The following is a 27,630-nucleotide window of genomic DNA, read 5'->3' on the forward strand; positions in this document are numbered from 1 at the left end:
GAAATGCCAAAATGGTATTTATTACTATCTAGATGTAAAACCCAGCAGTGTTTTTCTATCTGATGTGGGCTAGGCTTTCCCAGCCAGTGAGTGAAAGGTCAGGAACCAGGCTGGGTTGCAGGCACTTGTCAGGCCCATATCAGGCCCTGAGAGCCATGAGGCTACCCTGGGCAGTGTGACATTGGGTAAGCCTGGGCCAGCAAGGAAAGGATCCTCTCTGGAGGGTCCAGACTTTCTAAGCATCACTCAGCACTTCTCTCCATTGCCTTGGGTCTGACCAAGAGTGTAGAAAGAGACCCCTGATTAATGGGAAGCCCCCACCCTCACAAAAGTACACCAGGAAACAGCCCCTGCCATCAACCAGAACAAGGTGAAGGATGAACCGTTACAGAGAGAAGCTTTCCTGCCTGGGATCCAATGAGTGGGTGGGGGCAGGAGAACTGTACTGGCTTTTGTCACAGTGACATTTTCCAAAGTAGAAAAGGGTTAAAAATACCTCCCACCCTCCCCTGAGATGAAAGGCCACTCTTTGGGTAAAAGGTAGTAACAGGATCGGTAGGCCCAGGGACTCGAGGAGGGAGCTCCAGGGGCCATGTGCGATGGAGTTGCAGCAAGACAGGCGGGACTGCCCAGTAAGGCAGGCAGACCAACCCTGGGCCTCCGACCCTGCGGCCTCCCTGAGGCCTCTGGAGACCGAAGGGAGGAAGCCTGAGAGGGTCGAGCAGCATGAGGGGCCCAGCCTCTCCAAGCAGGCAGAGGCAGACCCTCAACTGCCCCTTCTCCCTCCCTGGCTCTCTCACTCAGCATTCACAGCAAGCCGGTCCCTGGTCACCATGGCAACCAATGGCCAGCCACCTTTCCCAAGGCCAGGCTCATCTGACCACCCTATAGGGGGGTGTCTCCAAGGGACGAGGGAAGCCTGCCACAACTGCTGGTACCCTAGAAGTCTAAAGCCATGCCCCGGCACAGAACAGAGCTCCATCTCACTCAGATTGCTCTGCCCAAAGGCACTGCAGCTACAGCAGGTGGCTCCCTACTCCCAGGCTCTGGGCCCCCTCTAAGGAGGTTTGGAGTCACGGTCCCTCATCCTGATGTTCTAGGTGACAAATTAAAACACAACAAAATGATCATTTTGTTAAAAAAAAAAAAAAAAATGACCCCAGGCCCTCTGGGGCAGGGCCTCAGCACAGTCCCGTCTGTCCCCCACGTGGAGAGGCCTGGCTCGTCCATGGCCCCACGCGCTACTGGTTGTTGCAGCCCTGTGAGGCTGAGGAGCCACTGCCTGCTTGCTTCTTTCTCCGCTTGTTGAGCAGCCGGTTGTTAGAGGTCTTCAGATCCTTGATCTGCACCTGGTCGTAGTCCACACGCATGGTTGCCAGGGCACTGGTCATCTCCTCCTGATGACAATTGTCCGCAGAAGTCAGGATGTACTGGCCTCAAGAGCCATCACCCTCTTGTCTCCAGCCCCTTACTAATGTCAATGAGGGCAGTGATAGCCAATATTGCCCGAGCACCCACTGCACACCCAACAGTGGGTCATCCCCTGTGTCACATAATCCACACTCCATTTCCTTTGTGACTTATCTACTAAGGCAGAGAAAGTATAGTGACCCCCTGCGACCACACCAAGGGTGAGTAGGACAGGGACCTGGACCTATGCCACTTGCTAAGAATCACAGGCCTGCAGGGGATACCATCCTGTGGGGGACCCAAGGGACTGAAGCCTAAAGACTGTGCCTGGGGTGTCCTGGGGCTCTGAGCTGCTGTCCCATATGCTCACACCAGGCTCAAACCTGCTGAGTCTAAAGCCAAGCTGACCTCCCTCCCAAATGTAGATTGTAAGGGGGGTTATGGCCAAAGCCCCTTCCTTCACTGAGCCCCTGGCCTCAAGTCCCAGTGTGCCATGAGTGCCATCCTGAATGGGGTCATGCCACCCAGTGCTCTGAATGCCCCGCTGGACCACTGGTGCAGTTAGTGACACCCTGTGCACTGGAACAGGGGAGAGGCTGATGACTCAGGCTCTCAGGAGCCACCACTCTGGAGTTCCTTTTCCCAAGACCGTGGGAGACTAAGACAGTGTTCACTCACCTTGACCTCATCCCAATGGTCTCTATCTTCCTGCAGCACTCGGGCCGTGTGAAGAGGCGTCTGGGGCACCACCATTGATTGCTGGAAGGAGCCCCAAGCCCATGGATTAGAACAGGTGCATGGGACAGCACTGGCTCCCAGCCCCCACCCCCTTTCTTCTGGCCTCAGATATGGGAAGCAAGGCTCAGGGAGGTAAAGGAGCCTAAACAGAGCAGTGGCAAAATCAAGCTCTTGGTGGGGTCCCACCACCCATCTGTGGCTTGCACCAGGGCCCTCCAGAACTGTTACCCTCCTGCCCACTGCCTCACTCCAGCTCACCACCACCCCCCCACCACAGGACAAGGAGGTGCTCACGTTGATCCAGGGATGGTTCATGAACTGTGTGATGGTCAGCCTCTCTGTGGGGTCAGTCTTCAGCAGGAGACGGATCAGCTGCTTGGCTAGGGAATAGAGGGGGGTGGGGAGGTCGCAGAGTTCCTCAGAGCCAGTTGCCCTATTTCTACATGTGCTGCCAAACTCCTAACCCACCAAAACTGAGCTAATAACTGTTTCTTGTTTTAAGTCACCAAGTGTTGGGGGCAACTTATTAAGCAGCCATAGAGAATGGATACAGGGCAAATTTGTCTGTAGTCCCCAAAGGGAAAATATTAATAAGGGATAGGAGTTCAAGGAAGTTTTGAGGAGGCAAGTTTTGAGCCCATTTAGCAGATATAGAAACTGAAGTTCAGAAAGTTTGGGTGACTTGCCTAGGGTCACACAGCTGGGAAATGGGAAGTGGGATGTCACATACCCAGGATTTGAAAACAGGTTGCTTTGACACTGAAGTGGTATCTCGCAGGATGAAGGCTAATGGGGTCTGGTGGAGCGAACTGGGGCAGAAGGTTCACTCACCATCTTCAGAAACCTCCGACCACTCAGGATTGGGGAAGCCATACTGGCCTAGGCGGATCCTCCTCTTCATCCCTGGGGAGATAGCCTGGCCCGTGTTGGAGTAGAAGGGCGGGAAGCCACACAGGCTGGGAGAGAGTGGAGGTCATTCGGCACAGGTGTGAGGGCAGCATCAGGGTGGACTCATTCCCCCCAAATCCCTGACTGGGAAGACAGCCACCAAGGCAGCCACCTTGGCAAGAATACTAGCCCTCTGGACTCTGGGCTCATCCCAGGAATGTCATCTGCCCTTGGCATGGAGAGACCTTCCAGCAACCTGAAGGAGGGATGTCCCCTGACCAGAAGGGAAGAGCAGCCTGCATGATGAATGGCCCAGTCAAAGCCCTCACCAAGGGTTGGGGTGGGGATGGGGGCAGAAGTAGTACTGAGTACACAAGGAAGTAGGCAGTATAGGAGGTTGAGGGGGGTGGTACTCACAGGATGTACATGATGACGCCCAGGGACCACATGTCACACGATTTGTCGTACTTCTCTGGACCCAAGACCTCAGGAGCTACCAGGGCAGAGGGCACAGGAGGGCTCTCAGCCCCAAGGGTCTTGGAGCCCAGATAGGAGCCTGAAGCCTGAGCAAGGTGGGGAGCAGGTGCCTGGGTTGGGGGTGGGGCAAAGCAGACTGGTGTCTGGCACCTTCTGGGAAGGCAGCATGTGTGTGAAGTTAGGGGAGGTAAAACAGCTCCCAGAAAAAATAAACCCACTTTTCGGCTGGGCTGTAAAGAATGATAGCCTCCTAGCTTCTTTGGGGGCGATATCAGCCTTGGTGAGGAAGAAAGGGAGAGAAGGAAAAAAAAAAAAAAAAAGAAAGGGAGAGAAGGCCAGTCTAGGATTTGGTACGGCCCCACCACAGGTGAGAGAGCCTCAGCCCCCCAGCTGCCCTGGGTCCCTGGTCTCCGTGGATGCATGGCCTAGGCCGCGGCAAGGCGGGGGCTGGAGGAGAGCTCCGGTTTCCACCTGCAGCTTGGCCACCATCCCATGGGGCCTGGTTCTTCCCACCTGTGTGATAAGATGGGTAGGCCAGAAGATTTCTAAGCTAAGATACTGCAAAACACATCCTGGTAAACAGGATGCCATCTCAGCCATCTCAGGGGCTCCCTACTCCTTAAGTAGCTCGCTGAGAAGGCCTCCCCTGAGGGGAAAGAGCCCTTGGTAAAGCGAGGCATCACACCTCTCAGGTCAGGGGCCTTTTCAGCAGGGGCTTTTCCAGATCTGGGCTCCCCACTCGCAAGGGAGCAGGAAGTTTCTCCAAGGCAGCATGAGCATGTGCCACCTCCAAGTCTGATTCCTGCCCTGGCCTAAGGGACCCTCTCCCTCAAGACAAGTGGCTGGCTGTATCCTTCTAATATGAGAGGAAAGGCCTGCCTACTTTCTGAATATGAATCCCAGAAAGATAAAAACTGGAGAAAAACAACCACAGTTGGGCTCCGTCCCAAGCTGATGGCAGCCTTTTATCACGTATATATTTAGAGCTGCTGTGATGTCATTCAGCTCACAGGCCACAGCCAGAATTTTCCTGGATCTATTTTCAAAAGCAGAAGCTGAAGTTTGGGAGAATATTTTTGCAGCCTCCGGCCCCCCACGTCACCGCCTCCACGAAGACAGAATCCTTCCTCCTTACTGGGCTTTAACCCTGTGGCTTCTGCCACTCACAGGCCCCACAGCAAGCAGGGCCCAGGACTCACCCACATAATAGGGAGTGTAACAGGGTGTCTGCAGGGCATTTTGGGTGGTCTCCTTGGCAAAGCCAAAGTCGGTGAGCTTGAGTACTGCATCCTTCTCCTTGGACGTGTAGAGCAAGTTTTCAGGCTGGGCCAGGAAGAGAAAGCATTGGTCTGTAGTCAGGCACCAGGTGGGGGTAGAGTGTCAAGATGATCTTCAGGCAGACTTCCATCACCCCAATCAATTCAGAAGGAGCCAGCTCCATCTCACTAAAAATACCTGGGCCTTGGTCGCCAACAATGCGGGTCAAATATGGAGAAGACCAAGGTAGCTAGGAGGTGATCCTCCTTTTGCAGAAGGGAAACAGAGGCAAGTGTTCAGCCAAAGCTGTGAAGAGCCAAGTGCCACAGAGAGGCCAGGGGTAGGAAATTTGAGCCTGAGTTGGTGATGCTGCCATGAAATACCAAAATGACCATTCTGGGGCAGGATAGGCTGCTTATGTCGCCAAGCACATGTCTTGTACCCAACCCAGAACAAGGCAACAGGGAAACCCGCCTGAGGTTGCTCAGGGAGAAGGCCCCCACTACTTAGACCCCAGGAGCTGCACAGAGGCAGAGGCCTGGAGGAAGACAGCAGTGGGGAGGTATGCACGGAGGAGGCAGCCCTGAAGCTAGATTTTAATGAATGGGTAGGACCTAGGGCCATGTAGGAAAGGGGCGACTGTCGAGCAGAGCTAGGCTAGAAAGACAGGGTGCTGGATGGAGTTCCAGTCTGGGGCCAGTGAAAGCCTTTTCTCTGGTTCTATTTGAGATGATCTGACCTTGGACTGGGATAAAAACAGGAAAGTATGTTTAGTCTACACAAAGGAGTCACCTCTACAGAAGGTTTTTCTCTCCTTCGAGGGGAAAAAAAGGAAGCCAGAGCCAAAATAAAGTTCAGAAGGTGAGCCTGTCATGGGTCCATGTGTATCCAGAATCAAAGGATAAATGGGCTGGCAATACTCAGCCAGAGGAAGAACCTGATGCCGCAGCTGGGCCCTCAGCTCCTCTCAGCCCAGTCTCAGGAGGAAACAGACCTCAAGATGATACTCTAGACCTGGGGCAGACGACTCAGGACTTGCAGCTTCTGCTCTGGTGGTGGGCACATATATGTGTACGTACATGGGGCTGCCTCACATGGTTTGTATTTCACCCATTTGTTCCTGCTGACCTCTAGGACCCAGTCCTCCCTGGATAGGACATGTAGAGAGCCCGTCCACTGAAAGAGCAAGCAGACCCAGGAATGGGACCCCCTCTGCTCATTCCTCCTTGCCTCCTAGCAAACAGCTTCTTTCCCTTAAAATGCTGGCATTAGAGGCACCCAGGTGGCTCAGTCAGTTGAGCCTAGAACTTTTGATTTCAACTCAGGTCATGATCTCAGTCTCCTGGAAAGGAGCCGCGCTCAGCGGGGAGTCTGGTTATTACCACCTTCTCCCTCTGCTCCTCCCTCCATACCTCCCTCCACTCGCACACATGATCGCTCTCTCTTGCTCTCTCTCTCTCTCTAAAATAAATGAAATAAGTCTTTTCTAAAAATGCTGGCATTAAAAAAACATTTTTTTTTAAATGCTGGCATTATAGGGCCTAATCTATCGAAACTAAGGCTGTTACTTCACAGAAGCCCCAACAGTGGCAGGCAGCCTCTGCCTCCTCAGATCTGGCACACTGAATGTTCACAAAAAATCCTTGATGAGGGCACCTGGGTGGCTCCATCAGTTCTGCACCCAACTCTTGGTTTCAGCTCAGGTCATGATCTCAGGCTCCTGGGATGGCTCTACATTCAATGGGGAGTCCGCTTGAAGGATTATCTTCCTCTGCCCCCCAACCCTCCCCTCCTCAAATAAATAAATAAATCTTAAAAAAAACAAAATAAAAACAAAATCCTTGCTGAAAGAATGAGTTAATGAATACCAGTGCAGCATCTGTTCAGGCTTAGGCAAGACACAATCTCTGAGACTTGTTTTCCTTTTCTGTAAAATGGGTAATGGCACCTACATCATAGGGTTAGGTAAGGATTAAACAAGATGCTTGTCAGGGTCTACTGGCTTGAGGTAGGTATCCAGTTCTTCTAAAGCCTATTGGGGGTGGTGCCTAGGTACCTCAGTGGTTGAGTGTCTGCCTTTGGCTCAGGATGTGATCCTGGGGTCCTGGGACTGAGTCCTGTATCAGGCTCCCCGTGGGGAGCCTGCTTCACCCTCTGCCTGTGTGTCTGCCTCTCTCTGTGTATCTGTCATGAATAGATAAATAAAATATTTTTTTTAAAGCCTATTGGGATTACACAGTGTTTGAAAGAAACAAGGAGACTGATCTGGCTAGAGCAGAATGAGTATGCTGGAACCACAGGAGAAGTGGCTGTGAAGAGCGGTCTGGGCTGAGGGACAGAGAATGAAGATCAAGGAAACCTGCCTCCATCTAGTGGGTGCTGGGAGCCATTGGGGGTTGTGTATTCCCTTCTCTGGTTCCCCAACCTAGTGTTTCACCTTGACATCTCGGTGGGCAATGTTCTGGCTGTGCAGGAACTGGATGGCGGTGCCGATATCCCGCATGATCTCTGCAGCTTCTGCAGACACAGAGAGAGGAAGGGCCAGTGATGCCAGCCAAAGGTCCAGGAGCCTGGGGCTTCCACCCTATCATTCCTCCTGCAGCAGCACAAGATGGTGATAGCAGTCCTGCTACCCAGGACACCCATCCTATACCCCAACACAGTCATCCTAATTTCCTCTGGGGATGCCGCAGCCCATCTGGACTTCTTTCCTTAGGCCTGGGCTACCTCTTCCCAGATAAGGTGCTGGTTGGCACCAAGAGGTTTTGAAGCCTCCATACCAAGGCCATGGACAATCCATCTCTGACAAGATGTTACAAACTTATAGAACTCTTGGGGTATGGACATCCTGCCCCACCCTCTCTTGTTCAACTGGGGAGACAGGCATAGAGAGGAGCAGGGCCATGCCCAGCATCACACAGCAACTCTGTGTGGCCCCTCTGGCCCTGATACACACACATACCTCTTTCGGTGAAAGCCAGGTCACCACGCTCCTGAATCCGGCTGAATAGCTCACCACCTTCCATGCTGGAAGAGAAAGTGACTAGAAGTAGGGCCCCCTGAATCAGGTGTCAGCCTGCCCCTGCCCTGAATCGTGGGCCCAGAGATTAGGCTTTGCCCACCCTAACCCTGGGGAACAGTTACGGGCAGCCTCCCTGTGCCCTGCAGAATCTGGTGTATAGCAGGCCATCAGCTTGGGTGGGTTGACCTGGTCTCCTAGAACTAGGGTAGGCTCAGATCCTCAGATCATCAGGGGGCCCTTGCATTCCTAGGGCAGGCCAATCCTCATCCAAGTCTGAGTTTTCCTCAAATAAGGGAGGAAATGTCAGTTGTCATCATCATAACCACTATTTCCTGAACACCTACAGTGCTATGTGACCCTGGCCTGGTCCCTTTACCTCTCTGTGCCTCAGCTTTCTCTTTTGTAAAATGAGATTTATAGCACCAATATCACAAAGTTGTGCAAACTGAATAAGCAGTATACACAGAGCACTTAGAATGTGGAGTCAGGTATAGGCAAATACTACCTTAAGATCTTCTTCCATATTTTACACAGCAGTTACAGAAAATCAGAGAGGTTAAGAGCTACCCAAAATCATACAGCTAGTGGGCGGTAAAGCCAGGATCTGAACCTCAAATCTGACTCAAGAGCTGCTAACCTGTAGGATGACGGGGTGCTTAAAGGTAGATGGGGAGGAGCTCAAGGTCCAGACACGAGACTCAGGGTTTGAGGAAGGCTAGGGCTGAGCCACAGTGCTACTGGAAGAAGTACAAGGTAGAAGAGGCCACTGGCTCCTAGTATCTGGTGGGACACGGGAACAGAAACCCAGGTAAGAAGGAAAAGGTGGAGGTGATTGTGTGTGTCCTGTTCCTCCCAAATCTCTCCCCAACCCCCCACCCCACCCACACTCAGGGCCTGCCTACCTTTTCTGACAACTCTTTCAGCTCTTCCTCACAGAGTGAAATCACACCCAGGGAGCCATATAGGAGCCCCTGTAGTTCCCTGCCCACTCTGGTGGGAACAGCCTTGTGGCAGCCATACGGCTCCATGGGCAAGGCCTGCAACTGCCCCTCCATTACTGCTCAGGGGTTGGGGTGCCTCCCAGAGCTGCTATCTTAAGAGCAAGAAGGTCCCCTAGAAGAATGGTGGGAGCCTGGGGACCACAGGAGTACCAAAGAGGCACCAAAGCTGGATGGGCCAGCATACCATTCCATGACGATGAGGAGACAGCGCTTGCTGTGATGCATGTTCTCATACACGTCCAGGATGCGCACAATGTGAGGGCCACCCGAGGCCTGCCAGTGGTGGTCCACCTCCTGCCGGGCCTTGGGGCTGTCGTACAGGAGCTGAGAGCAGGTAGGCACAGAAAGTGTCAGGCACACAGCCCACTTCCCCAGCAGCCACCCAGAGGGTGCCACCACCCTCACTTTGCAGACAAGAATATGTGAGCTCAAGAGAGGCCTGTGACCTGCCCAAGGTCACCCACCTTATGAAGGGAAGAATGAGGATTCAAATCCAGGTTTCTGTGATTTGTGGTCCAATGACCACAAGAAGGCCCTGGGAGGTACTTGATGGCTTGGAAAGGTTCAGAGGCCAGAGAAAGCCTGCTTTCCTTCTTGGGGGCTGCAAGTGAAGTGGCAGTTGAGTGGGCTTTTTGGACAAATCACACATCAGATGGAAGACCCCAGACATATCCCTTGAACTCCATTTTTACAATGGGGTGGCTCAAGAGTTGTAGAGCCAGAGGTAGAGTCTGGGTGCAAGAGGGACCCTAGCTGAAGGAGGGGACAGCCCAATGGGCTGAGGCCTGGGTTTGGGGCTGAATTCCTCTCATGACTCAGTGTGACCTCAGGCAAACATTCACAGCTCTAAGCCACAGCCCACAACTCTGTGAAATGGAGTAATAACAGAATCATCCCCATAGGATGCATCACAGCATGGAATGCAGCCGGTGGGCGGGAGTCAGGATCCCGGCTTAGGTTAACTCAGCCCCAGGCTGTCCCTAGGCTATGGCTGCCAATCAGAAGGCCAATCACTGGAAATGAGCAAGGCCCTGAGCAGTCCTGCTGGGTGGAGGTGTAGGGGAGAAAACAGCATGCAAGGTGAGGTGGTCCAGAATGTGGAGAGCAGAGCAAACCATCCTCCCACAGCACTGCTCACCCGAGACCCTGCCTAATTTGTTTCCTAGTTGATCAGGTTGGGGACCACGGTCAGACCTCAAGCCTAGGCCTCAGATCAGCTTCATCTTTCTCAGTACCCACAGGACCCTGGGCCATCCCTGGCCTTGGTGTCCTCCTCTACAGGACTGTTTCCCCTCTGCCAAGGCACTGCATGGGGCAGACTCCAGGACCAAGCTCTCTAAGCAAAGGTCGACTGAGGTATAGAGGAAGCCTGTAGGTTCTCTCATCTATTGCCCTATGGCTGTTCCTCCATCCCTGGAGCTGCTCACCTTGGCCCTAGCCTGGGGGTAAAAGGCCCTCCACCAGTTTTGGGACTGCTCCATTAAGCAGTCCAGGATGGGGGCACATAGAAGCTGCTGTGGACAGACTCCCAGCTTGGAAACCAGTCCTTGCTCCTGCTGCCTTTGCCTCCCAGAACATCTCTCAGCTCCATGCCCACATGGCTACTGAGCACCAGCTTTTTGCTCACATTGCTGGGAACAGGGGCTCAGTCACCCCCACTCACCACACCAGCTCACCCCCACTGTGTAGAGGTGGTTCTAGCCAAGGGTATCCCAGTCTTTAGCCACAGGACCCAAGATGCACCATCCTCCCTCCCTACTCTGTCTCCTCTGCACCCTTTTCTGCGTGGCCTCCCTACACTTCTCTCTGCCCCCTGCCATCTCCTCCCCAGTCTGGCCAGACTTGACAGTGTCCTGTAGACATCTCCAGGCTGGCTCCTGGATCCCCTCCTCACTCTGCCCTGCTTCTGGCATCTTACCCTACACCCAAATCCTCTCTCTTCTCTCGTAAAATCCCAAGTACACAGCCAGAAACCTCCCAGTGGGGTCCTCAGCCCCACCTATCCTTGCCCCCACTCTTTATCCCCACCTCCTTCCCTGGCACTCAGGCTTGCCTCCCTCTCATTGCCTGCTACCCCTGACCCCCAACCCTTTCTGTTCTGGTCAGAATTATGTACTTGTTGACTGGAGCAGTCCTCACTCTGCCTATGCTATGTGCACTCTTGCCCTTCTCCTTCTCCATTGGGTCAAATCCCTCTTTTTCAGGAAACTTCTGGGCTCAGTTCAGATGTCTCCTCCTCTGGAAAGACCTCCTGGCATCTCCTCCTATGGTTTTTGCCTCTCTATCTCCCACCAGGCTGAGAATAGCTTTAGGGGAATTCCAGTCGGGTTGGCCTGTAGGCTCCTGGCCAGGGCCACAGAAAACACTGGGCTCCTGAACAAACAAAGGGTGGGAGGGTGGACATGGTGTTAGAAGGAAGGCCTGTGGAAGGGAGAGGAGGAGGGGAGCAGATGGCCAAGGAGGGGCCCGAGGGCTTCATGGCCTGAGCCTATACCCTGTGCCTCCCTGAGGTAGGCGAGCAGGTGGAGCTGCCCTGAGTTGGAACCTCTGAATGCCTCCCACCCTACTCAGTCCATATTTAGAAACCCATTTCCCACACGGATGAAAATAGTCCTTTTCTGAGTGCCAAGGCTCTGAGAACAGCCACAGGGGTGGGGAGAGGACCATACCCAGAAAACACAATAAATGTCCCCACTAGCCTCTCTGTAGGGGTGAGAGAGGCCAGAGCCCTGCACCTGACCCACCTAGGCCCAGTTGCCAAGAAACCTCCTGGGCTATCACTCTCAATCTTTCCGGTTGGCCTTGAGTGTGGCCCCAAACCTCCTCAGTTTCCTCATCTGTCTTCCCCATAGCCAGAACCTTCTCCTCTTCCCTTTCTTCTTTCCTTTCCCTCCAATATCACCTCTTCTCAGAAGCCCTCCCTGACCACCCTGACAAAGAAGGACATCAAGGATCCCTCACTCTCCCTTCACCTTTTCTTTATTTATATATGTGTTTTGTTCACTGAGGTATACTTCACATATAGTAAAGTGCACAGGTCTCAAGAGACCATCTTGATGAGTTTTAAAAGCTATGCACCCCTATGTGACCCACACCCCCAAGACAGAAACGCTTCCAGCTTCCCAGCAAGCTCCCATGTCATTGCCCTTCCTACCACCCTCCTGTGCTGCACTGACTCACAACCTACAATTAGCTTGTTCCTTTGATAACTCTTTAAACAAACACACATGTATAGATACTGCACTTTCGATGTGCCTGGCTCTGTTCTGAGCCCTTTCTAAATATTAGGAGCAAGGGGCTTCATTTTCCCCATTCCTTAGCTGAGAAATAGAGGCACAGAGAGGGGAAGTAACTGGTCCCAGATCCCACAGCTGATCCCCCAGCCTGGTGAGCACCAGGCTGCCTCCCTTATCAGATCATGGGCCCTCAAGGGCATGGTCAGCCTGCTGGGTCACCTCTGGGTCCTAGTACTGGGACTCAGAACCTGGCACAGAGCACTGGCTCAGTTTATATTTGTAGGCTTATTGAACAGATCTGTAAGGTGGGGTAAGAGGAAGAAAGACTCACAACTCATCATGAGGACAGAATAAAATTAAATTGAGAAGGACCCAGGAAGGGTCAACAAATGAGAGACATGACAACCTGGCCAAACTTGCTCCCCACTGTGCCTCACCCACCCTCCCTTTAGACTTTACCTTCTCTTCTAAGGAGCCCATCCTGACCACTTCAGCCCACAAGGCCATTGCTATAAATGGTAATCCATTGGCTTCATTCACGCAGGTACATGAGTCCACATAACCCTTCATATAAGATGTCCCCAAGTGAGAGCCCCAATATTCCCAGGCATGGAAATGAGCACCGGTCTAGGAGAGGAGGCTCAGGTCCTTCTCTTACTTTCAGAGTGACCTTTGGTGGTTCCTTTGCCTCTCTGGGCCTCTCTTTCCCTAAGGTTGAGCTACAGTGCTTGGGCTAGATTGGGGGAAGGGAAACCTCTGGTCAGGGTCTCCTCCCAAAGTAACTACTATGGCCCCACTCCCACATCACCTCCCCATGGCACAGCCCCTGAGGCTCCACAGACCCACATCCAAATGCCTGAACCCAATGAGGGCCACCTGGTCCTGGATCACAGCTAGGAAGGAAAGAAGATAGCATAGCCCTCTGACAATCCAGTTCAGCAGCCTCTGCCCTTGCCTCCCTCCCACCCCCTGTCCCTGGGCCCCAAAGGGGTCCACCAAAGCTGAGGGCCTGTGATGGCTCCTGAGAGCTCCAGCCAGTGCCCAGCAGGCACCCACACACCCAGGAGACAGAACCCTGGCTTGCTCCGCGGGGAGGGGCTCCTGGCTGTACTGGAGCTGTGGCCCCCACTGGAGTTAATGAGTCTCAAATCTGAGAGGACATTTCCTTGAACAAACGACTCTGCTTTAGCCTCAGGCTGTGATGAAGCAGTTTCCACCTCTCCCTTCTCCCTCACTCTCCTTTGCCAAACTCTCTGAGCTCCCAGAGCCTACCGCCACATGGCCAAGACCCCTGCAAACCCCACCGGACAGTAGACCTCAGCCTCAGCAGACTTTGAGGCAGAGGGGCCTGTGCCACCCACCCACCCCACCCCGCCGCCCGCCCCAGCCCCAGCAGCACCAGGTGAAATGGGAGACTTGGCCTAGCAGGGCTCCTCCCTCCCTCCACACTGCCTCCTCCCCCACCCCAGGACAGCCTTCACAGGGAGGACTCCCTAGTTCAGGAGCTGGGAAAGCCAGAGCAACATTTGACTGGAAAACAATTTGCAGTTTACAAAACACTCTCTCCCCTTATCTCATGGGAACACTGGTGCCGCCCTGTGAGGCCAGCTGGGCAGGACCAGCAACTCCAATTTACAGACTGAGGAAAGAGAGGTTCAGGAGAATGAAGTCACTGCCCTGGGGCCACCACGCTGGAGTGTAGCAAGGCTGAACAGGGAAGAGAAGGGACTTTTGAGTGTCCAGACAACCCCTCCCTGAGGGGAAATGAGAGAAGGGGGTGGCACCAAGTTGTAGAGGCATCGACCAAAACTAACACTTACAGGCAACGGGAAACTTGCTCTGAAATGAATGTGTGCACAGGTGTGGGTTCCGCAGGGGTGTGGGGGGGCGCCGGGAGGGTTGCACAGGAACATGGATGCAGGCACATATAGGGGTATGCCCCTGGGGCTGTATAGGTCTAGGGAGCATGGGGGTGGTGGATGTGTGCGAGTATGGGGCCATGGGCGTGCATGTCTCCAGCCCCTGCAATAGTGACTCTGAACCCCCAGAGAGTGGAACCCACCCATCTGTCGATTTATTCATCCAATATTTTCTATCTCTCGGAAGTGCCTACCAGGGTACTGGGCACAGAGAGGTGCCCAAGAAAGACTAGAGATCTTGCTGCCACTACTCATCATGTGACAGCCTTGCCCAAGCAGGTGACCAAGCCCAGATCCCTCCACTCAGACCTCCTCTCCCATCTTCTGCATCACCTCACATTGCCCAGAGCTGTAAAAGCACTCTGTCTGCTTTCCTAGAGCATCAAACAGAACTGGGATGTCTGTAAAGACATAACTTTGGGACAAGCCCCCAATACCCTACTCTAGCCACCTCTTAGCCCCCAAAAGGCCACCTACTCAGGCCCATGTGCTCACTCACATACCCAGTAGTCCATATCTGGCTAACCCCATGGCCGGGGGTTTCTCAAGTAAAAAGTGTTCATAGTATCTCCATCTATCTCACACACAAGGCCACTGGCCTGGACAGGCATCCTCCCCAACCAACCCAACCTCCACACTCCCGACCAATTAACCTACAGCCTGGGCCAAGCTTCTCTGGCCTCTGTGAGAACACCTACTCCTTCCGGGGGAAGAGATCTGGCTTGCAATCTCTCCCATCAGTGAGGCTCTAACAAATTAAGAAATACTAACTCTGGATTTCATGACACCCCACAGACTGAGAAACATCATCCTTACAGCAAAGGGAATCTCCTGGAGGCCAGGTATCCAGTTGTTCTCACTGCCCAGTGGGCCACTTTAAGTCCCATTATTTCCACTGCTCTATTCCTGGACAACAGGATTTCAGGCATTCTATAATCCTAAAGCATGACAGAAATCAAATAAAAAAAAAAAGTCAGATTCTCTTTAGAACGCAGAGAAAAATAAAATGTACCAAAAACCCATGTAAGCTCATAACTATAATTGAGGACAGACACATTTTAATTCTGAGCTTCCTGAGAGTCTTGGCAAAGAAGGAAACCAGATAGGCTCTGCTGGCTTTCATCACCTCATAAAGAGAAGCATAGACATTCACTGAACTTTTTCCAAGACCAGATTCTTAAAGGGATTCAGCATCAGATCTTACATGAGGGAGAAGTATAACACTCTGAGGATGCCTTCGATAATAATTTTGGTACAGAAAGACTTGTATGAAACTATCTGATATAAATCCCCTCCTAAAGACCAGGGCCAGCATGTGGCATTGGAACCTGGCATACCCACCAGGGGCCTGAGATAACATCACCAGACCCTCTACTTTCTGGGAATTCCAGCTTTGTTCTGTGCTAGAGTATGGAGAAGAGGGAGACACATAAGAAGGACTAGTATGTCCCCCCACAATACCTCGTCTCCCACTTGGGGATCTCATCCCAGCCTCAGGCAAGGAAGGGCAGACTTTCTAGAACATTGAAGAGCTGCATGTCTGGGCTATTGATTACATTGGGCTGCACACGTTCAATACCAAACACCCAGGCTATAGAATTTAATGGAATGTTACAGGAAAATACGGGTTTTCAACTCCTGTTTTGTTCATTGTGAGAAACCTCTATTCTCTACAGAGAATAGAGGTCATGGATAAGAAAAAGCACTTTGAACCTAACATACTCCCTCCTTCATAAGAGTGTTCAACTCAGCCACGTCTAAGGTCCCTTCTGGTGCCTGGTTCTGATTATTTGGGATTATTTTCCCCATTAGACAGATCTCTAATGTTATGAGAGACACACCACTGGAATAGCTAAATTCATTTTATGGTCAGTTGTTGAGACCACTCCTACCTTGTGCTGCTAGCACCACAACACACCTCACTGTGGTCCCTGGCCAGCCCGTGATCGTCGTAGGCTGCTCTGTCCACTCAGAGCAGAGGCCACAGCCTCAGGGATAGGATGGGATAGACTGACCTCAAATTCAGAATTCAGAAGCGGGAATTTCTTTCTTAAGTCCTCAGTATCCTCTTATAAAGCCAGACCCATGGTCCCTCCTCCCCCAACCCCCATCCCATCCAAGGGCACTAGTGCTATTTGGAGAGTTGCCTGCAGTGTCAAATCTAACTTTCTAGCCACAGTTTCAAATTAGAGCCTCAGACATGTGCCGCTACTCTGACACACACTCATTTCCCCAGCTTTTGTAGCTCATTAAAGGAGCTAATGGAACCAATTTTGCAGCTATGGATTAGTTGGCCTCATGCCAGATCAGACCTCACTTCATTAAGTTCTGACCGTATCCTGTCCTCCGGCTTGCCTGGTCCATTTCCCACTCCTCCTCACAGGCTAAGTTCCAGGGAGGTCAGCTCGCATGACACCACTGACCCCAAATGCCCAGGCCCAGGCTAGATGCTCAGGGGCTGATAGAGTCGGATCAGTTTTAGCAACCCCCTCATGACAGCTGTCTCTCCCTGGTGCTCTGCCAGTGGTGTGTTGCCCACAGCATTTGATCACAGACATCACCTCATTCAGTGTTCACCATACCCTGAGAAGAACTAGTATTATCCTTGAACTGTGGGGAAACTGTGGGTTAAGTGACTTGCCCAAAGTCACACAGCTGGGCAGTGAGAGTCAGGACTTGAACCCATCTGTTGGCTTCTAGGCAGTGGGGCCAATGCAGATAGCCACTTTGCTCCTTTCATATGCAGGGCTTGGCCCCATATCTTGGGGTCTAGACTAGGGTCTGCACTTGGTGGTTGTTATAACAGTGACCCAGGAGACTGAGGCTCAGGGAAGTTTTGTGGCTTACATGTGGCCACCTCTGCATCCGGGAGTCTTCTGGGAACCAAGATTCATCCTGATGCCTAGGGAGCCCTGCCCATTTTATAGATCCCACCCCTACTTCTGCCAACATTTACTGGCCCTGCCTGAGGGCTAGGCCTGGAGCTGGAGCTGGAGCTGAGAATATGGCCACAGGCACTCTGTCCTTAAGGATTTGGGGGTCTATGGATGAGTTACTGCCAATTAGAGTGCTTGATGAGGATGTAACCCCTAGGGAACTGGTCCTGGCTCCTTTTCTCCCTTTTCTTTTCTTTCTAGAGCCAGACCCTAGCAGAGCAGGCAAGACAGGGTAGCCCACCCAAGGGAGCCCAGGAAGAAGAAGAGCCCCCAAACAACCCCCTTCCAGGCCAAGTCCAGAGCACCTGATGGCAGGGAGTAGAGCACAGGAGTGAGGGTAGGGAAGCTGCTAGGCTGGGAGCCTCCCTGACTGCCTCCTACCAGGTCCTGAGAGAGGAGAGGATGGTTGAGGCTCCAAACCGGCTGTCTTCCCCGGAAGCTCTGTCAACAGGAGATCCAACACACATTTGGAAATTGTCGAGTCTCAGGAACAAAGGCTCCTTCAATTTGCTAAATTTTGATAGCCTGTTTATCTGTTTCCCACCAGCCACAGATGACCTGGAAACAAAGGCAAAAGTACCAGGTCTGGGGAGAGCTAGAAATGGGTGGGAGAGGGGAAGAATGCTTCCAGAAAGAGGAAGCTGAGCTGGGCTCCAAGGCAGGGAGGGAGAGGGACAGCAGGAACATAAGTGCTAGTTGGGGGCAGGCTCAGGGGTCCCAGTGACTTCAGCCGGGGGACTATGTACTATGAAGGACACGCTGTGGGCACAGGCCTCCAGGTCAGACAGATCTGGATGCCAGATGCAGGGGTCACTTCCATCTTCCACATGCCTATAGCTTTGGACAGGCCATTCAACCTCTCTGAACCTCAGTAGTCCAATCTGGAAAATAGGAGCAGTGACAGTATGCATGATCCCAGGTGGCCAGGAGGATGGAACAAGAACACATAGAGAGCTCAGATTAGCACAGTGCCAAGGGATACTGAGTGGAAATGGGCTTTGAGATTTGCCCAATGGGCTTCAGGATTCCCCTGGGTCTGCCCTGAGGTACCCCACACCCTTTACCTTTAGAACTTGGGGAAATCCAGATGCAGCCTCTGGGACCAAGGGGAGACAGACTCCCTGCAATCCAGCATGTCACAAGAAATGGTCTCAAACCCTGAGAGGGACAGGATTGGACCTGGCTTTGCAAAAATGGACCAAAAATCAAGAGTCTCTGGAGCCTGCTTTGCTGTGAAAGGCCCAGAGAGAAAGGGACAGACCCTCCGGGGTGGTGAGAAGATAAGATGGCTGATCCCAGGGGAGGGACCCTGGGATGGGGGTGGGAAGAGCAAGGTAGAGCCCTGATAACCTAAGCCAGCTCTCAGCTTTGGCCAACTAGGGAAGGGGCACATCTTCACTCTCAGATGGCAGCCACTTTGATACCCCTCAACTCCTCCATGCAGCCTTTTGAGAAACGTCCCCTTCTACAAAGTATGTGGTGACTCTGGGCTGATCACTTAATGTCTCTCAGCTCCAGCTGTGGAAATGGGTGTGCAGTCTCCTCACACATGGCAATGGGGACAGGAGGATAGGCAGGTCTGGGACTACCAGCATCTACTTCATAGGAGGAGAAAGAGGCCCAGAGAGAGCTACAACCTTCTCTTTCTCTTTCTCTCTCTCTCTCTCTCTCTCTCCCTCTCCCTCTCCCTTTCCCTCTCTCGGATATTACATGAGAGTAAGTGGCAGAACCAGAAGTCCCTTTGCCCCAGGCAGGCATTGGAGCCCAGCAGTCCACCCACAGAATTCTGACAGAGGGTTTGAGGAAAGGCTACTCGGGTGCCTTTTGAGGCCCCTGACTGCATACTCAGAGGTCCGGGTTCTATTATCCTCCTTTTAACTTCTTAGAGGAAAAAAAGCCACCTTTTTGGAAAAAATCAGCTACATCATTGGTGAAACATTATCTTGGTTTTTATTTCTCCTATGACAGTGTAAAAATAGGACATTTTCATCCTAAGACTGGAAAATTTCAGCAAGTGCAAGTGTTTTATTCTAATCTCAGAAGCAATGTCCCTTTAATGGTCCCTCCTTGTGAAGAGACCCCCCCCATCTCAGCCACTGTCTGAGCCCCCAAACAGCCAGTTGTGCCACAGTGATGCCTACACAGCCAATGGGGCTACAGAGGGCGGTGGTCATGTTCCCTAAGCAGGAGATGACCAGGGCAAGTGAAGCCATGCCCAGGGGACTCCTGCTGAGGCACCCAGCAGGCCATGCCCCTGGCCAGCCCTAGAGACAGGAGACCCAATGCCCTCTAGCTCTGAGATGAGTGACAGCTGGTCTCTGTCCCCCTGGAGGAGATGTCACAAAGATAAGAGAGGAATAAATGGGGGGGGGGGAGTACAGACTAGACTACTCCTAGAGGCATAGTGTAGAGATCCTAGGGGACCTTCTAACTCCATCCCCCTAGATCTGCTCTTTCTGAAGCCAACAGCCAACATCACATCTGCTGGCAGCTCTATTTCCCTTGGCTTCATCCATGTCCCTATAGCTCCCCACACAGGCTTGGGTGAACACAGGCAGCTATTGCTTTACTCAGGTTCCTCCCAGCAGAGGCAGGGACAGTGGCTTCCAACTTCCTTTGGCCCTGGCCTTCTCTCTCCCTTGCTTGTGTTCCTGCTAGAGGGCTCTGATAGTTCCAACTCCTGGGAAGATGTCCTGGTCTTTGAGCATGCCCTGGAGCCATAGCCACGAGGAGGGGGAAGTCCTCTGAGAGACCAGGATAGTGGCCTGGCAGCACTGAAGGACACTTCCACCCTGGGAACAGGCAACAGTGACTCTTTCCCATCTCAGGCCTTCCTACGGTAAAGATGCACCCAGTACAGGCTCAGCCTGACTAAAGGTTTTAGCTGGGCAATGGAATAGAATGGAAAATATCTTCAAACCTAAGTCAGAACTCTGAGTTCCTGTCTGTAGCAGGACACAGACCCTGCTAGTGGAGCCACACAGCTGACGGTTCTCCAGTAACATCATTTACTAGCTAGCTCGGGACAAGCATCTTGGAGGCACCTCTAGCCAGTCTCTACACTGCCCATCTACTTGCACCACTACTTACCTGCCTACTTCCCTGGCAATGCCCACAATCACTGCCCACCGAAAAGGTCTTCAGAGCTAGAAGGGGGGCTCTTGTCAAGCAGAGAATCCAGCCCCTCAGTTTATAGATGGATGGACTGTGGCCTGGGAGAGAGGTCTGGCTCCTGACCCCCAGGGATAGCTTCCAGCCCAGCCAGGGCATGTCCCTGCTCTGACTCTGAATGAGTTGCTTTGCCTTCCTGAATCTCAGTCTCTGTATCCATGACATGGAGGTGACACAACCCATTCTTAGATTCTTCTGTGTTCGTGTTTAGCATGTAGGAAGCACTCAAGGGATAAGTGGGTGCTCTTATCCCCATCCCCCCACCCCCAACTTCTACCCCATGTGCACTGCCTGCCAGAGAGCATAGAGAGTACCTGCCTGTTCCTCCACCACAACCTGAGAAGGGGGCTTGTTTAGGTTGGGGAACAACTACAGAACAAGTTGTGAGTCCCTTGTTGGAGGCTGAACCCTTAGGAATGGAATGGTGGGTGTGGCAAGTTCAGGCCCTGGCCCATCACACCCCTGAAAATAGCCTCAAGTGTCACTGAGCCAAGGGGGTCAGGTGCAGGGTGCAGGCCAGAGAGTCAGATGCTCTGGGGTACTCATCCCAGCTGGTGCAAGGCAGCTCACATGCAGCTTGGGCCCCTAGAGCAGATGTAGGTTGCACTTCATGTTCCAGCCCTCCCAGTCTGTCCACAAGTTCCTCCCACTGGCTCTGAGGCTCTGGCCCTGACCCGAGCCCCTTCTCTACTCAGCCTCAGCCAGAGAATCCTTGGGAGTCACAGTGTTCCTGGTCTCACACTGTTGTCCTGAGCAAAAGTCTCAGACCACTGAGCCATAAAAGGAGACCCAGTAGAGGTCACAGGCCACGGCCGAAGCTGACTTCCCACACTCCACAGGGGACTCCTCAGGTTACAGGCTTGGCCCAAATGTTCCTGACTTCACTGCTCTGACTGCCAAGGCCAGCAGCAGGAGAGGACATTGTGAGTGGCATGGTTACAGCCAGATGCTCCTCCTTCCTGTCCTACCCCTACCCTACGCTGTCACTGTCGGGGGGAGACTTTCAGGGTGACTAGGATGACTCTTCAACACCTGACCAGCCCCCATCTTTCCTCTACCTGTCCTTGGCCTGCGGGCTGCAGAGAAGAGGCCCATTAAGTCTGAAACTCTTGAGACAGAGAGTAGCAAGGCCAGAGACGGAAGGGACTAAGTGACAGCAGGGGAAAGAAGAAATGAAAGGGACAAGGAGGAAAAGAAGAACAGAAAGTGCCATAAAGAGAAAGCAGCAAGGACAAAGCCCTAGTCTAAAGAAAAAGGCAACCCAAATACCAAATCTGCAAAAAAACAAAACAAAACAAAAAAAAAAACAAAAACAAAAACAAAAACCAAATCAATATTCTCTGTGTCTCTCACCTGTCCAGTGCTAAAAAGGCCTCCTGAGGCTCCTTGTCTCCTCAAACGGCAGCCTCCTCTCTTACTCCTGCTCTAAGCAAAACCCCCACAGTTCCCAGGAGCAGGATTTTATCCACAATTCCACAGGGCCTAGTCCCCCTAGTTCCAAAAGGGTGGGAGGGCAGGGAGGAATCCAGGACCCAAAGTTCCTTTCACACTATTCCTTCTCACCCCACACGGGGCTGGCTTCCCCAGGTGCACAATGGGCCCAAGGGAACCCTCACGAAGGCCAGTAACAGGCTACTGAAAGATGTACTCGGCAGCCCTCGGAGAGTGTCTGCTAGCCTGTGCTGTCTCATAGCAGGAATGCAGGGACAGTTATGGCCACCAAGACTCAATCCCCCTTCTGGCCACATGTTCAAACCCAGGGTTCAACTGCACCACAGAGATGATGGTTTTGCAAAAGATTCTCAAACTGCGTTTTGTCCAAGGTCATTCAGGGAGAAAGTGTCAGGAAGGGTTTCAAGTCCAAAGCCCTTCCCTCTCTCAACCCCAGGGAGCCTCTCATATGGGAACACATAAGTTCTTGAATAGACAGAAGCAAGGCTAGCAGAATCGAAATTCTCCTAGAAAAATACAGGAGCCATGTTCTTATTGCCCTAAGAGCAGCAGACCCACACACAAAGGACGGCTGGGTGCATATTCTTACCGCACCTAGGGATCACCACTGTCTTCAACTCTTGCCTGGTGACCAGCATCTTTGGACACCTGGCAGCCTGTCACCAGGCTGGACCAAAAGAGGTGAGGGGACTACACAAGTAGATGCTCCATCTACTGCCCACTCACAGAGGTATCCTGTGATGATATCCCAAGGAGGCCCTCAGAGGAAGAGATGAGGGATCCAAGTAGGGAAATAGCTCCCCCAAGTGCAAACCCCAGCAGAGACCTAAACAGACCTCTGTTGCCACAGAGACCAGGCCCTTCCTTCCCAAACGGCCTGAACTAAATGACAGCCCAGGTGACCTAGAAGCCCCTAGAGCACCCTGAGCAACAGTGCTCCATGAGGGTTTTGCTGATGTCATGAAAGAAAATTCTGGGGGAAGGAAGGAGAATTTTTGCCCACTGAGTGAGGGAAGATACCAGAGACAGAAAGAGGCCCCTGGTGGTTAAGGTATGAATCTGAGTTGTGGGAGAATGAAAGGGAGAGTCGCTGACCTTTTTTCAAGGCCCTATGTAAAGAACTCTTCTTCCACAGAAGAAGACTCAGCCCTCAGAGTCCTTCCACAGCTCCCAGCATCTGTCGGGGCCTGGACACTTGCCCCATTGAGATCAGCCACATCCTGCCAGGACACACACGACTGTGAGTGGGGAAGTGGTACTCTACAGCAGGTGCTGAGCAGTCAAAACAGACATGTTGTCACATATATCCTGTGCCCCCCTCTGTCATTCACATCCTTCTCAGACCAGAGGCTTAGAATAAAGCTGGCAGTCTCTTCTAGGAAGTCTCCCCTAGCTGGCCCAGCCCAGACACAGTTTCCTCTCGCCCACTGACTGACCTCACTTCCTGCCTGTAGCAGTCTGGAGTCTGCTGGGCTGGGCTTGTCTGAGATTCACAAGCCTTGGGATGAACCACACAACCTTTCTGAGACAGTTCCACAGCCATCTTGTCCTTGTGTGCTGGCCTGTGGGACCATCTGTCCACTCACAAGCAGAGAGTCCTGCACAGTGAGAAGAGCTGGGCAGATATAGACAAATATGAGCAGCAGCACTTGGTCTCCTGGTGGAACCACAGAAGATGGTGCCAGCGGCCTCCTACGTCCCCATAAACTAGCATGAGGCATGAGTGATTTAAATGCTGAGACTCTGGTTTCAAACTGCTAGGCTCACATCACAGCCTGCCACTCTTCAGCTGTGCATTTAGGCAAGTCATCCACCTTGCTGAATATCAGTGACATTATCCTCAGAATGGGAATGACAGGAATTAGGTAAGAGCATATATATCATGCACTGGGGACAGGGCCTGCCAGACAGAACAGTCTGGAAAACTGTTAGCCATCTATGAGAATATTAGAATCCATAGTACCAAGGCCTGAGGCCTAGAGAGATGGCATTAGCTCCTGGATAGGATGGGAAGATCCTGGCAGTCCCAGCAGAGGGGATCCCCAGCAGAGGTTTAGGTTTTGAGCACAGTTTCTAAACCTGTGAGCAAGGCCACCTGGGCAGATGTGAAGCAGCTCAAAACAATCTCTGCCAAAAACTCCACTATTTGCATTTTTTAGGGTTTGATGACCCTCCTAGAATCTTTTTTTAAACAGAAAATTAAATTAAATGACAGCTCAGCAGGTTCCACCAGCATGGTAGCACACGAGCTCCTCAGCTTCTTTCCTTCCAGGAGAGGGGCAGCCTGGGGAGGAGGCTGGGTACAGTGAAACCCCTACTGGGGACTCCATTGGACAGGGCTGCCAGCCCCTCCACATGCTTCCTGATTTGTTGACTCAGTAACAAATGGCCCTGCCAAGGCTGATCTGACCAGTCGGGGGATGGCAGGTGAGGGGGTGGTAGCTGCCAAATGAGAAAGTACCTGGCCTGCCTGGCAGCCCCACCCAGCCTCAAATCCAGCTCTACAGCACCAGCTTCAACAGGTCAGCCCCACCCATGGAGCAATGCGGGAACTCCCCAGCATGTGGATCCAGCACCCCAGCACTCTACTCGGTTTGATAAAGAAGAGGAGAGAAGAGCACTGGGGGCCCAAGGGGTCTCCAACATACTCCCATGGTCAGAGAGGAGGGCTCCTAGCCCCAGAGCCCAGAAAGCAGGGGCAGGAAAGAAGACTCTACTTCTCCTCCCACGTGCAGAGCCCTTCAGTCTTCTTAAAACCTCATATTGCTTTTATTTATCTAAGTGCCATGGTCACTTCTGCCTGCCATGAGGCAGAGGACCGTAAGTGGGCTGGGCAGGAAGTTAGTAGGGAAGGAGATGCTGGCCTCTGATACAATCTCTCATCCCAATCAAGCTACATGATTTCTGACCACTGACTCCAGTGGTCAGGGACTGAGGGAAAGGGGAAGAGGCCCAGCGCCCCGGGGAGGAGTCTGTCTCTCCAGGGCCCCCAGCTACAAGGACACTGACCACAACTCTTCCTGTTTTATGAATGCCTGTTACATTCCAGGCTTCAAGCTAAGCATTATCTGCCATCTTGAGCAACAGGGCAAAGAGGACAGGCATGGAGTGAGGCCAGGGCACTCAGCCTGTACCACCAAGAAGGACAGAGATGGCAGAGGGCAGAGGCTAAGCAGAAAAATGCCACTCTCCTCCTCGAGGCTAGAGTCATCACTCACAGTACAAGTACAATATTTCAGAGTTGTGCTAGCACCATCTTGGAAGATGGTAAAGACCTCCCAGATGGTAGAAAATTCCAGACTTGGTCACTAGAGGAGGGCTGGGGGCAAGCAAAGGAAGGTGTTGGAGTGGGAGGCACATTTAATCCATGTTCTCCTAGGGCCAGGTCCTGAAGGCCCAAGGCAGTAGCTCTAGCCATATTCACCCATAAAACCTAAAGGGGTCTCAGAGGGGAATTTGTTCTAGGCCTGTCCTACTTCCCAATCTAGATCAGAGAAAGCATTGAGGCCCTAGATTCAAGAGGAGGTATCTTGGAAAGTGTTGCAGTCAGAAGTTCCCCAAAGTCACTTGTCAGACACAGCACCTATGGAGAAGAGATTGGACCCAGCCCTGCTTAAACCTGGTGCTACCTGGCCCAAGATCTCTGTCTTCCTACTACATCTCTGCCTTGCTCACAGCATCTGAAACACCGCAGGGGCGGGTCAGAGCCCAGCCCTGGCTCACAGGGCCAAAGCCTTGGTATTAAGAAGAGTTCTCTGGCTTCCATTGGCCCCTTGTCTACCCAGACCACCCCTGACCCCAGCACAGATGAGAGAGCTAAGACAGTACTGAGGGAAGGGATAGAGACTCTCCTCTGAGAAGAGCCACTTTTCCCCTAAAGGAATCAGAGATAAGGCCCCACCCCCCACCCCATTCCACTGCTGGGTTAGTAGATGAGGAAGCTGTGCCCAAGGCTCAGCCTCACCAGCCCAGCCCTGAGCCTCCTCCAGACCCATCCTATCAGCCCTAGTGCCTCCAGGAAAAACACAGGGAGTTGGACCCAGGTCCCTGCTCAGATACTTGCAAACACTGTGCCTTAAATAAGTCCTCCAGGCCTGCATCAGGCCTAGTACCAATTACTCTACAGGCATCATCTCATTCCAAGCTCACATCAACTCTTTATCTTTCCCCCTAAGCAGAGGCAGAAACCTTGTTTCCAGAGTCCAGGACCTAGTCCAAGGTCACAGAGCTGGTAAATGCAGGCCAGAGATTAGAGCCACATATTCAGAACTCTGCACTCAGGCTCATAACTATAATGTCTGTAAAATGAGAAGATCATTTGCAGTATTCTAACCTCCAGGAGCCACTTTCCTTGCTATGATCTACCTGTCCAGGTGGCCAATGGCACAAACTGCTCTTGAGTGAAGCTCCCAGTGGCAACAGATTCAAGGCATTCTGGGTATGGGGCAGGGTCCTGGGCCCGGAACTAAATGACTTAAGCCAGAAATATGTGGCTAGATCAGCCACCCCCAGAACTCCCTGGATTCCACCTGTATCAGTGAGTTCTTTACCAGGCCTCCAGGGAGCCTGTGGTGTGACATGGATAGAGCTGGCCTGCCCTCCGCCCAGGAACCAGGGTGAGTCAGGCTTGGAGGAAGACCTGCCCTTTTCGACGTAGGGCCAGTGACTCAGCTGGAGCCCATCAGCAGCCTCCTGTTCACAAGTGTGATGGGCACCCTCCTTGCCCACCAGCCAGTCCTGGGAGGCTCCCACCCCCTACTCTAGCCCATGCCATCAGGGGCCACAAGAGAAAGCAGCCTCACCCCAAGGCTTGGTGGGGACTCAGCCTCAGATAGAGGGAAACTCAGATCCATTCCAGTCAAAAGAGTTTCTCATAAAAAAAAAAAAAAAAGAGCTTCATATGGAAGGAACAACCTTCCTTCCAAGTAAGCCCCTCCCCCCCACCTTTGGTCAGAACACAGAGGCCCAGCCACAAACCCAGAGTCAGGAACCACTCCTTCCCTGTTTCCGGGACCAACAGACTCTACCCATACTGACTCCACCCCTTGCTCTCTGGGACACCCTGAGTTTAACTGGACTAAGCTTTGTTTCCCCCATCTGTAAAGCAAGGAGAACCAGGAGCCTGACCTAACAGGGGAGTGTGAGAAGGAAAGGAGATACTGATCCTAAGAAGCTTAGTAGGGTCCTGGGCATATCTTGGTGCACCCCCAGGCCTCTGCTGTTGGGCCCTCCAGGTACCCACGGAGCAGTGAGGGGCCACTGACCTTCAGGGCACATTTCTGCCCAGTGCGCCTGTGGAAGCACTCCAGCACCTTGCCGTTCACACCCAGGCCCAGCACTTGCTTGGACAACTGGTAGTCATCGGTCACTGCATACTTCTTGGGCTCCCGCCGCCCCCCGAGGGCAGGAGCGCCAGCTGAGCCAGGTCCGCAGGGTGCTCCTTGAGGGGGCACAGGCTCCTCTGCTGTCTCACCATCCATGGCCCCCGCGGGGCGCTCAGAGGCGACCCCAGCCTGGCGCGTCCGGGGTCACCTAGGGGGTAAGAGAAGAATGAGTTCGGCCTAGACTCCTCCAATACACCCCAGCCTGGAGCCCCTGAGCCTGGCGGGGCTGCGGGCAGCGGACTGCGCCGGGAGCCGGGCGGGAACTGTCCGAAGTACGGACGCGAGGCAGGGGGCGGTGGTGGCGCGACGGGGCGTAGCGAGTCCTGCGGGACACCTGGCAGGAGGGGAAGGGGCTGCGCGCCGGAGGGCGTGGGAGGTAGAGGGGGCCCTAGGAGGGCGTACCTGGCGAGGCCGTCCCTGCCAGCAGAGTACCTGGCTGGCGCCGGCGAGGGGCAGGGTCCGCGGTCCCGGGAGCCCCGGGCGCGAGCGCCTAGAGCCGAGTCGCGCCGGCCGCAGCCCACGTGACCGCCCCCCACCCCCCACGAGCGTCCCGGACTTGGGGCCCGGCTCGGTCAGCCTTAAAGGGCCAGGCGGGCCCTGGCAGGACCGGGCGGGCAGGAGCCCTCGGCGGGCCCCGCCCCGGAGCCTGGGCAGAGCAGGAGGCGTGGCTTCTCCAAGGGGGCGGAAACCTCCTGGCTCCGGGCCCCCAGCGGCCCGCGAGGACTGCGCCAGCCCCGGA

General features: G+C 53.2%; 1 protein-coding gene across 2 annotated transcripts; it reads right to left on the bottom strand.

Moving 5' to 3' along the window:
• On the bottom strand, window positions 1-27,483 carry MAPKAPK3 (MAPK activated protein kinase 3). Of its 2 annotated transcripts, XM_072786081.1 has the most exons (12): window positions 27,294-27,472; window positions 26,772-27,039; window positions 9,258-9,394; window positions 8,978-9,117; window positions 7,733-7,797; window positions 7,208-7,287; window positions 4,713-4,836; window positions 3,454-3,529; window positions 2,980-3,104; window positions 2,443-2,528; window positions 2,089-2,169; window positions 1-1,397 (listed from the first exon to the last, which is right to left on the bottom strand). In XM_072786081.1, the coding sequence occupies exons 2-12, from the start codon at window positions 26,782-26,784 to the stop codon at window positions 1,242-1,244; spliced, it is 1,083 nt and encodes a 360-aa protein (XP_072642182.1). In that variant the 5' UTR covers window positions 26,785-27,039; window positions 27,294-27,472; the 3' UTR covers window positions 1-1,241. The 2 variants fall into 2 exon arrangements, with proteins under 2 accessions (XP_072642182.1, XP_072642181.1); XM_072786080.1 differs by lacking the exon at window positions 9,258-9,394 and having other exon boundaries at window positions 27,294-27,483.
• Window positions 27,484-27,630: the final 147 nt, after the last annotated feature.

Source organism: Canis lupus, chromosome 19 (assembly GCF_048164855.1).
Source record: "Canis lupus baileyi chromosome 19, mCanLup2.hap1, whole genome shotgun sequence".
Taxonomy (NCBI): domain Eukaryota; kingdom Metazoa; phylum Chordata; class Mammalia; order Carnivora; family Canidae; genus Canis; species Canis lupus.